General features: G+C 45.2%; 1 protein-coding gene across 1 annotated transcript in view; it reads right to left on the reverse strand.

Annotated features, from left to right (window-relative positions):
• Positions 1-7,284, reverse strand: part of LOC126251433 (collagen alpha-1(I) chain-like) — a 143,442-nt gene extending 136,158 nt beyond the window's left edge. The window contains exon 1 of the mRNA XM_049951854.1: positions 7,280-7,284. Coding sequence (XP_049807811.1) covers positions 7,280-7,284 — 5 coding nt within the window. The remainder of the gene's footprint in view (positions 1-7,279) is intronic.
• Positions 7,285-11,171: the final 3,887 nt, after the last annotated feature.

Consider the following 11,171-nt stretch of genomic DNA (forward strand, 5'->3'; position numbering starts at 1 on the left):
TTACTTATTCTACTTGTAACGTTTACAGTTTAACTTCCGGTGTTTTCTATAAACAGCATATCACACCTGGCGAGTCATCTTTTCAGTTTGCAGTATGAGGATTATTCTTAATTACACTTTAGACCCTAACCTTGATTATAAAAATGGAAACAGAATTTGTTGGCCTGTTACCTCAGTATTTTAGCCTGCAGCTATTTCAGTGGCTGTCCGCACCACCACTTCACTCCTCAAATGTGAGACAGTGTGGGCTTGCTCGAGAAATAGACCAGCTGTGGTAACATTATTCTTGTCAACAGTATAACTGAGAATTAGCAACATTATATAGTGTTTGGTAACACTATTCCATGTACTTCCTGGAATAGCACAGAATTATCCCGCTAAATTCATTTGATTTTTCTTGTCACTTTGAGTAAATATTCTCAACAATTTTGAGTTAAGGTGCTACTAAATTTATGCTTGTGAGTCCAGGAGAGTTATTTGAAACAAAACTTAGTACTAATATCATCTTTAACGTTGCATATCCCTCTTGACCTGCACTAGGTTTACCAGAGCGGGCATATGCAGCAGTGTCTCACTAGCTGGAGTTAACGCACTCACTCTGTGAAAAGAATGCTGTTTCAGCAGTCTGTTTCTGACTCAATGGAGATTTAGTATACTTTTTCTGTGGCTTCAAATAATTCATCAACTTGGTTTCTGTATGCATCTACATCTGTTATCTGAGTTCCATACTTCTACGATAATCTCAAAATGCTACTCGAGTATCAAAACAACTGGATGTAGATTGAGACCATTTCCAGGTCAGAAGTGCATAAGAATTCTCACCTCTGGTCCAGCTCGACAGCTTGACTGATCACAAGAAAGAGTGCTTCAGAATGCAGTTGTATATGAAGAACTAGTTTGGTGGTGGTTTTGGTAGGAGGTAGTGCAGGGAGTGTACGATGAAGAGACGGACATGTCAGGGGCATGTAGGATAGACAGAGAGGTGGGAAGGAGATGCAGACAGAGCTGGGGCAGAGGAGACAGATGAAAAGGTGGAGGTGGTGGACAGAGGGAGCATGGAGGAGACAGATGTACAGAAGTGTGCGTGTAAGGCGGTCAGTGATGTGGGAGGAAGGGGTAGATAGAGACGGGAGGGAGTGATGTGTGCAATGTATGTGTCAAATGCTTATATGATCAGAGCCACAGGGAAAATGTTGGATTATGTACAAATTTTACTTTTTCCCACTGCTTTGCCTACATATGCCTTTGACATATGTTGTATGCGTCTCATCCTCCCTCCCCTCTCTTTCCATTTCATCCTTCCCCCATCTCTCTGTGCAGGAGACATGGAGTTCTTATTTATTCCAATTGGTAATGGTAAATGAAATAATGTGAACTGTCTTTTCAATGCCACATCAAGGAATTGTCACTCTCCTTTGAGACTGCAGTGTAGAAATTCCCAGCTATTAACAAAAAGAATTATGCTAATAGAGGCATGCATTTGTAGGTACAACATCTGTTGTGAGTCGCCGATCTTTCAAAGTGCCGCCACGCAATTAAGTGCAGCCTCTACATGCGGCGCTGTCTGCCTGCCATGCAGCAGCAGCGCCACCTAAGCAGCCAGCCAGCCAGCGGCCGCTAGACTCAGACTCAATTATGTTTCGACTGTTGAAGTGTACACACGTCTTACTCTGTTTACTTGATCTGTGACTTTCATGTTTTGCATCTTCGTTGAAATATATTTGTTCAACTTGAAGTTAGAACAATTGGCGATGAGGATGGGATTTTTCGTTTCCATTGTTGACCCACATGTTTTGTTGGCTACTTTAGTGCAACTATTGCAAGGTCTCATAGAACAGCAAACGCTTCTCACAAATGCGATTCGTGATTTCATTGGGGCATCAAATGCGGGGCGTCTCTCGTCGTTGTCTCGACCTCCTTTTCCTCCTTACGACAAGACAGCGGAAGACTGGTCAGACTATGAAAAACATCTTCGACAGCACTTCTTGGCAATTCATGTCGCAGATGAACAAACATGTAAGTCGCTGTTCCTTTCATGGATTTCACCTCAAATGTATCGGTTGTTGTCGCAATTTGCTCCTTTAAAAGATCCTGGGTCTTTGTCCTTTGCTGAAATATGTTCACTTCTGTCTGTCTATTTTCAAAAGCAAACACATGTGGTAGCCTATCATGTTGCCTTTTATCATTGTCAAAAACAATTGAATCAATCCTAGTGCACTTTGGCTGCTGAACTTCATGGCATCAGCAGAAAGTGTCAATTTGTTACTGAACACAAACAATCTTATGCCGATTCCATGGTACAGGATGCTATTATCCGATCGGTGCCTGACAAAGAAGTTAGGCAACGTGCCCTTCAGTTGGCAAATCTGACTCTAAATGAAGTCCTATCCATTGCTCAGTCTTTTGAAATTTCTCGCGCCGCTGGAGTGCAAATAGAGGCATGGGGCGATGTCGGGGAAATACAACCTCTGTGCAATGTTGAGGAAGCGTGTGGCATGTCCCCGCCGGCCGAAGTGGCCGCAGTATGCTCCCAAGCGCAGCCTCGGCCTAACCATAAACAAACCTCTAAGAAACTGCAGCAAAACCCACGGCAACTTCCTTCATGTCCACAACGTTTGGCCGTGTGTCACAAATGTAAAAAAAGAAGAAAAAAAAAAAAGGTCATGTGTCATCAGTTTGCAAATCCGGCCGCATACATGATGTTCATGAACATGACACTGATTCTGATTCTGTGTTGTCTGTCAATTGTACTTCTTCCCTTTCAGGAAAGTTATTCCTCACTGTCCAAATACTTGGTCGAGATGTTTGCATGCAGGTGGATACTGGTTCCGCTGCCACTATCATCAATTCTCAGGTGTATCTTCAGTTGAGTTCTCCAATCCTGTCACCTGTCACTAGGAAATTACAGACTAACAATAAACAGAAGATTTCACTCTTGGCACAATTTGATGCTGAGGTATCTTACAAATCTGTCATTTGCTCTGTTCCCATATTTGTGGTTGACCATAGTAATGCAGAGCATCTTTTTGGTTTTGATGCCTTTTGCATTTTTGGGTTCTCCATAGATGACTGTCAATATCGTCTCTGATGTTATTCCTTATGCTCAATTGGATTCCTTGTCGACGACATTTTCGTCCCTTTTTTTCTCCTGGGTTAGGCCATGCAAACGACTTTGAAGCTCATACCATGCTCAAATCCACTGCTTGGCCTAAGTTTTTTTGGGCTTGGCCCATTCCTGTGGCCCTTCGTGATCAGGTCAAATGGGAGCTGGATCATCTCACTGCTTCAGGGGTCTTGCTTGCTGTCACTTCCAGTGAGTGGTCCTCTCTTATCGTTGTCGTTGTTGTTGTTGTTGCTAAGCCAAATGATGATAGTCGTCTCTGTGGCGATTTCAAAGCCACTGTAAATGCTCAATGCCTTATCGACACTTACCCTATGCATCGACCTGAAGAATTGTTCACTAAACTTGCTGGAGGCCCGTGTTTCTCTAAACTTGACCTGTCAGAAGCTTATCATCAACTTCCTCTCGATGCTGTTTCCTGGCAGTTTCTGGTCCTTAACACGCCTTTCGGCCTCTGTTAATACCAACGATTGCCATTCGGGGTTACCAGCACCCCTGCTCTCTTTCAGCGATTCTTGGAACAATTATTGCTCACTGTCCCTGCATGTATAAACTACCAGGACAACATTGTTGTCACTGATTCCACCACTGACTAACATCTTCAAAATCTCCGCTCACCTTATGTCTTACAGACTACCGGTCGTAAGTGTAATCTTCAGAAATCAAAATTTTTTCAGGCATCTATCACGTACTTGGGGTTTCAACTCTCTCAGGATGGTATTTGTCCACTTCAGCAAACTGTTGCTGTAATCGATGCCCTTCTTCACCCTACATCTGTTGAGGAACTGCAGGCCTTCTTGGGGAAAATAGCATACTATCACAAGTTTTTACCATCTGCTGCTTCGGTGGCTTAGCAGTTGCATTGCCTGTTGCATAAAAACGTGCCTTTTCACTGGTCCGCGTCATGCAATGCGGCTTTCCGGAAATTGAAGACTATGCTGAATCAGGCCCCGTGCCTGGCTACTTATTGACCTGGCCAACATCTTATTCTTGCCACGGACACCTCTCAATATGGGGTCAGTGCAGTCCTTGCACACCGTTTTTCTGACAGCTCTGAACAACCCATTGCTTATGCCTCCAAAATGCTAATGGATGCCAAACAAAACTGTTCTCAAATTGAAAAAGAAGCTTTGGCCATTTATTATGCTCTTCATAAGTTTGCTGTTTTTCTCTATGTATCCAAATTTCATCTTGCTGCGGATCATAAACCACTTGTTTCCTTGTTTCATCCATCAACATCAATTCCCGACAAGGCTGCGCACTGGCTCCAGTGTAGGGCTCCTTACTTGTCTCGTTTCAATTATGAGATTCATTTCTGGACAACGGCTCAACATGCGAATACTGATGCACTGTCTCGCCTTCCCATGGGTCCTGATCTGGCATTTGATAGGGACGAACTTTTGTGTTTCCACCTGGATGTTGACGAGCAGGGGGCTGTGGACAGGTTCCCCATCACCAGGGACCATCTGGCGGCTGCTACGAGTTCTGACCCTACCTTCTCCCGGGTTTTACGCTGTATTCAGAAGGATTGGCCAGGTCGTCCATCTGCTAAGACTTCTGATCTGTTGTGGAACTACTATGCTTTGCGTTACCGCCTCACGGCTAGCGATGGTGTTATCCTCCTATCCACCGAAAATGCTTCAACGTGTGTTGTGGTACCTGCGTCTTTGCGTGCTTCGGTCTTGCGCCTCCTTCACCAAGGGCACTGGGGTGTCTCAAACAAAATCTCTGGCACACCGTCATGTGTAATGGACTGGCATTGACTCTGAAATCGCACACATGGTCGCTGCCTGCGGCCCTTGTGTGTCACAGGCTGCCGCTCCAAAGTCATCTTTGTCACCGTGGCCTACGCCTGAGAAGCCCTGGGAGCGTATTCATGCTGACTTCGCAGGACCTTTTTTAGGTACTTATTGGCTTCTCATTACTGACACCTACTCTAACTTTCCTTTCATTATCCGTTGCACGTCGCCTACCACCGTGGCAACCACCAATGCTCTAGCTTGCATTTTCTCTTTGGAAGGCCTTCCCTCTACTCTTGTTACTGATAATCGTCCGCTATTTGCCTCTTCCGATTTTGTGGATTTTTGTGCCCGTCACGGCGCCATGCATGTCACAGCCCCTCCATTCCATCCACAGTCAAACAGTGAGGCTGAACAACTGGTCCGTACATTTAAGGCTCAGATGAGGAAACTGCTGACTTCTTCTGCTGCTGATGATGTGCTTCTCCAATTTCTGGCTTCTTACCGTTTCACCCTCATGCACGAACACAGCCCAGCTGAGCTCTTCAAAGGCCAACAGTCCCACACACTACTTCATCTTCTACGGCCTTCCACCTCACAGCCGCGGGTGCCTTCACTTGGCCGGTTCACCACTGACGACCTTGTATGGGTATGGGGATATGAGAGGCAGCAAAAATGAAGTCCTGGCTGCACTTTACGACACCGTGGCCAACGCCTGTATCTAATCCAGATTGACACGGATGTTGCAGTGAGTCATTTGGACCAGCTTTGGCCTCGTGTGCCGGCAACACCTGTTCCGGATGCCGCTACACCATCTGCGGCTCTGTCTGACGCTCGGGATACTGGAATCTCTCATTACTCACAACACAGTCCTCTCACCATCATATCAGTGCAAGCACACAAACTGACTCCACCAGGAGACATGCCCATGCAGGAACCAGATGATCATCATCTGTCGAAGCAACTCTACTCGCCTCCTTCTCCTACGGATGCGGACACATCGCCCGTGTCTCCTGTTATAACAACCGGACTTGCTGCAATGGGCAGATTGGTGCACGGGGCCCCAGAAGATTCAACCCCCACGTCTCCTGCATCTCGACCCGTTACCATCGGGGACACAACCGTCCATTCGGGAAGCTGCCTCCTCGAGGCTTTACGGCCAGTCAAACAACACATATGGATGTTAGCAATCTACAAACCACCTCCATCAAGACCTGTGCAAAATCTTCAAAGGGGGGACAAGTGTTGTGACTCGCCGATCTTTCAAAGTGCTGCCACACAGTTATGTGCATCCTCTACATGTGGCGTTGTCTGCCAACCATGCAGCAGCAGCGCCATCTAAGTGGCCAGCCAGCCAGTTGCTGCTAGACTCTAACTCAGTTATGATTTGATTGTTAAAGTGTACACATGTCTTACTTTGTTTACTTGATCTGTAACTTTCATGTATTGCGTCTTCCTTGAAATATATTTGTTCAACTTGAAGTTATAACATCATCCATATTCTATTTGTGAGATATGAAGAAAGTGTTGGAGGGTGTGTGGGGTCACCTCAACATGTGCCTACCCCATACAATTAAGTGACAGATATTTGTCCTTTCGTCAATGGCAATGCCTCAGTGTTGCTGGAACTATGTTGACCACCAGTGGCTTGTGTATGTTGTTTGAAGTACAGTGACACGTACAATGTGCACAGATGTGAGGAATGAGAGAAATTTAAAATGCTGTGTTGGAACCAATAAGGGAAAGTTATCTGTATGCCCTTACCTTAGGCATACGTCTTATCATCTCTCTCTCTCTCTCTCTCTCTCTCTCTCTCTCTCTCTCTCTCTCTCTCTCTCTCTCTCACACACACACACACACACACACACACACACACGTAATCACAGGCATTCTACAGCTGACGACAGTGCATCCTATTATATTTTCAGCTCTCAGTTCAACTAAGCTATCTTTCTCCCTTCTGTTGAGGTGCAGGCTGTGACTTTTCTACCCCTATTTGCTAGTAGCAGCAAGTAGTACAGCTGAAATTTGAGCCCCAGCCGAATCAGCAGCAACTCAATCAGTTCCCTGTTAATTTCCTGGACGTTTTTTCATCTAGAATCAATTGCGCCATGATAATATCTGCAGAACTCTCATTTTGTTTCTGATTTTGCTACACCTAGCTTAGCCACATGGCTGCAGATTATACATTCTCTCCCCTTGGCCAAGATGTTTTCTACCAGCCCCCAACTATCTATCCCAGGCAACTTCATTCACATCCCTAGTTAATGCCTCAATATCCTCTGTTTCCTGAATGATGCTAGCACTAGGTTTGTAGTCTGGGTACCCAACCACAGTTTTTTTTTTTTTTTTTTTTTTCTCCAGCGGGACCACTCTCACAGTTGCTACCAAGTAACAATATCTAGCTTTTTCTACTCACCTCATTTCTGACAATCCTCACAATAAGAATTTAATAACATGCTGCACCCTACTTACTTCTAGAGCTGAATAACATCTATCCACTTGAGCAGGTGACAGGCTGTATTCATTCTTTAGCTCAACAGTAATGGAAGTATCCAAACTAATCCCTCTCTTCTTTCTTCATTCTGTTTTTCCCCTAACAGCTCTAATTCAATCTGAGCTTAAATGGCATAAATATTTGTCTTTTGATCTGTGCTCTTCATGCCTTTTACACATAACCTATGTAGCCCTGGGCAAGTCCCACTAACAATCTTCTCCTGCCCCACTGCAGTTGCTCCAGTATCCAAAAGAGTTGTGTTGTCTGCAGATTGAGGTTTCAAGCTACAGTTGGTACCATGCAACAGCATCACAAGCTAAAGACAGCAACTGGCAGATGAAAACACAAGTGAGAGTTGTCAGTGATACACATCTTGCTATGATATACAGTATCAGAACTTGAGAAAAAGCTCTTTCATTTGATGACAGTGTATGACATGGGAGGTCAAAGAAATCTGTCAGAGGCAAGGCAATTACACATACTGAGAAACATATTTAATACCCAATGTAGTGATTCCATTAAGAGTGAATAAATAACACACAGGACACATGGATCACCTGAAAGAGTTCTTGTCATTACAGAATGATGTAGCCACATTTGGTAGTCAGGATAAGATTATCAGAATTAAGCAATGGAAAATCCAGGAAGTCACATAACAACATTATCAAAAGCAAAGTTGCTACACATCATATAGCTGAGATGCTGAGACCCAGATATGCACAAAAAAAGACATTACTGCAGCCTCTGACAGCCAAAGTAAAACTGCAAGCTGCAGGAGCAGTGCATTATGGGAGGGGCAACTGGGTGGATGTAAGGATGAGACATGGTGGAAAGGGGAGGGTGGGGGAGTGTAGCAGAAAAGGAAAGAAGTAAAAAGAATGGGTGCATTGGTGGAATGAGGGCTGTGTAGTGCTAGAACAGAAACACAGAAACAGGGAAGGGACTAGATGGGTGAGAAAAATGACCAATGAAAGTTGACACTAATGGGAATGTGGGGAATGCAGTTCAGAAAAGCTAGTGTTGGTGGGAAGGATCCATATGGCACAGGCTGTGAAGCTGTCATTGGAGTGAAGGATGTGTTGGGCAGGGTGCTAAGCAACAGTTTAGTCAATGTGTTCTTGGCCACAATTTTTCGGTGGCCATTCAAACAGAGAGACAGATTGTTGGTTTTCCTGCCTACATAGAATGCAGCACAGTGGTTGCAATTTAGCTTGTATACCACATGACTGGTTTCACAGGTAGCGCTGCCTTTGATGGGGTAGGTGATGTTTGTGACCGGGCTGGAGTAGGTGGTGGTGGTAGTGGTGGTGGTGGTGGTGGTGGTGGTGGTGGTGGGAGGATGTGTGGGATAGGTCTCGCATCTAGGTCTGTTACAGGGGTATGAGTCATAAGGTAAGGGGTTGGGAGCAGGGGTTGTGTAGAGATGGACGAGAGTATCGTGTAGGTTAGGTGGACAGCAGAATACCACTGTGGGAGAGGTGGGAAGGACATTTCTCATTTCAGGGCATGATGAAACGTAGTCAAAACCCTGCTGGAGAATATAATTCAGTTCTTCCAGTACTGGATGGAGTACCAAGGGGAATGCTGCTCTGCACCCAGACAGTGAAACTTTGATGGGTTGTGGGAGATTGGAAAGACAAGATGCAGGAGATTTGTGAGGCCTTTGGAAAGGACTGATATTTCTGTGGGGCTAAGGCATCTGGAGGGAAGGTTCATTACTGTGTTTTGGGTCAGTTTAGCTACTGGATTCAGTGTGGTTGTGGGAGTGAGTTTTGGAGAGTGTGGTAAATGTAGAAGCTCTACAAGACAGGGTTTGTCAACGTGGAGGAGGTTGTTGTAGACAGAGTGGATAGTGGTGCTCCAAGGGGGGAACAGAAAGTAAGCAGTTTGGAGAGTTTTCTGAGGTGGTGTTGTGCATTTTGCTCTGGTTCCTTGAGGCATATTACACAGAACCTACCGTTCTACATAAGGGGCCCAACCATTTCTTCCACTGCCTCCACAGTTCCTGTCCCTTTATCACATGGTTCCCTGCTTCTCGCCACTGATTACAAGTCTCTTTATACTATCCCTAATGCCCATGGCCTTAACACAATTGAACATTATCTTTCCCAATGCCTGATGGACTCCAAACCTCCTTCCTAGCCGCCATGACCATCACTCACAATTACTTCTCCTTTGAAGGTATTACCTACAAAAAAATCCGGGCTATGACTATGGGCACCCACATGGCACTATCCTATGACAACCTTTCCATTGAACATCTTGAGGAATCCTTGCTGAACAACCAGAATCATTAAATCCTCACCTGGTTCAGATTCATTGACAACATCTTTGCAATCTGGATTGAGGGTGAAGACGCCCTATCCACATTCCTCCAGAACCTCAACAGCTTCTCTCCCATTTGCTTCACCTAGTCCTACTCAATGAAACAAACCATCTTCCTAGATATTGAACATCACCTCAAAGATGGCTATATCAGTATCTCTGTACATATCAAACCTACTAACCACATGAAATACCTCGAATTCGACAGATGCCATCCCACCCCCTCCACACCAGTCCCTTCCATACAGCTTAGGCTACCATGCTTGTGGCACATGCAGTGTCGATGGTCCCTCTTGAAATATACTGAGGGTCTCACTGAGACCATCACAGACATTAATTAACCTCCCACACATGCACAAAACCACATCTCCCATGTCTCACCTTTCTGGTCTCACACAACTCCCCATTGTCTCAGTGTCTGGCCAGAGAGGAGAATTCCCCTCATAACTCAGCACCACCCAGGACTGGAGCAACTGAATTACATTCTCTGGCAGGTTTTAGACTACCTCTCATAGTGCGCTGAAATGAAATATGTCCTACCCACTATCCTTGCTACCCGTCCAACATTGGTATTCCACTGCCCATTGAATCTACACAATATCCTTATCCATTCCTACTTAATCCCTGCTCCCAATCCCTTACCTCATGGCTCCTATCCCTGTAATAGACCTAGATGCAATGAGTTTCCCATATTTCCTCTCACAACCACTTTGATTCTTCCCAGCAACACCAGATTTTCTGAATTGGGTGGGTGAGAACTCTCCCTGCAATACATACTACTTTCCCATAACCCTCCTGGTGTCCACCTTAGTTAGTCATTTTTCTCAGCCATACAGCCCCTTTCCTGTTTCTGTTCCAGTGCTACACAGTCCTCATTCCACCAAAGCACCAATTCTTTTTACTTCTTTCCTTTTCTGCTAGCACCCCCTCCCCCCACCTTCCCCATGCTCCACCTGCCCAACATCTAATCTCCTCCAAATGCAGCTAGCTGCCCTACCCTCTCTTCACCTCATCCTCGCATGCTCACCAGCAGCACTTCTGTCCCCGACACATACTCTGCTATCCCTCCCCCTCCCCCCCCCCCCCCCGCCCCAGCCTCCTGCTTATGCCCACCCACTTGCCCCTCCCATCATGCACCACTGCTGCTGCACGACTTTCCTTTTCATAATGTTGTTTCATAATATTTTTAAGGATTACTTTAATCCAAATAGTGGAGTATCATTCAGATCTGCAACTAACTGAGGTCCATTCATCCCCACGATTATGGGGGTCAGTGTTAATAGCATGATATATTAATTTAATGGAATGAAGGAGTATGTTTGAAACCACAGGGATACTTGCCAAGAGAGCTGTAGAATCTTGACACAAGAACCATTGCACTTAACATGGGTGTCTTTGGGTGTACTCATGTACAACATACCTTGTAACAGCACTGAGGAAGAGAGACAAAGTCTTAAAATCTATTTATACTATTGAACCAAAATGTGCA

The sequence above is a fragment of the Schistocerca nitens genome, chromosome 4 (assembly GCF_023898315.1).
Source record: "Schistocerca nitens isolate TAMUIC-IGC-003100 chromosome 4, iqSchNite1.1, whole genome shotgun sequence".
NCBI classification, from domain to species: Eukaryota; Metazoa; Arthropoda; class Insecta; order Orthoptera; family Acrididae; genus Schistocerca; species Schistocerca nitens.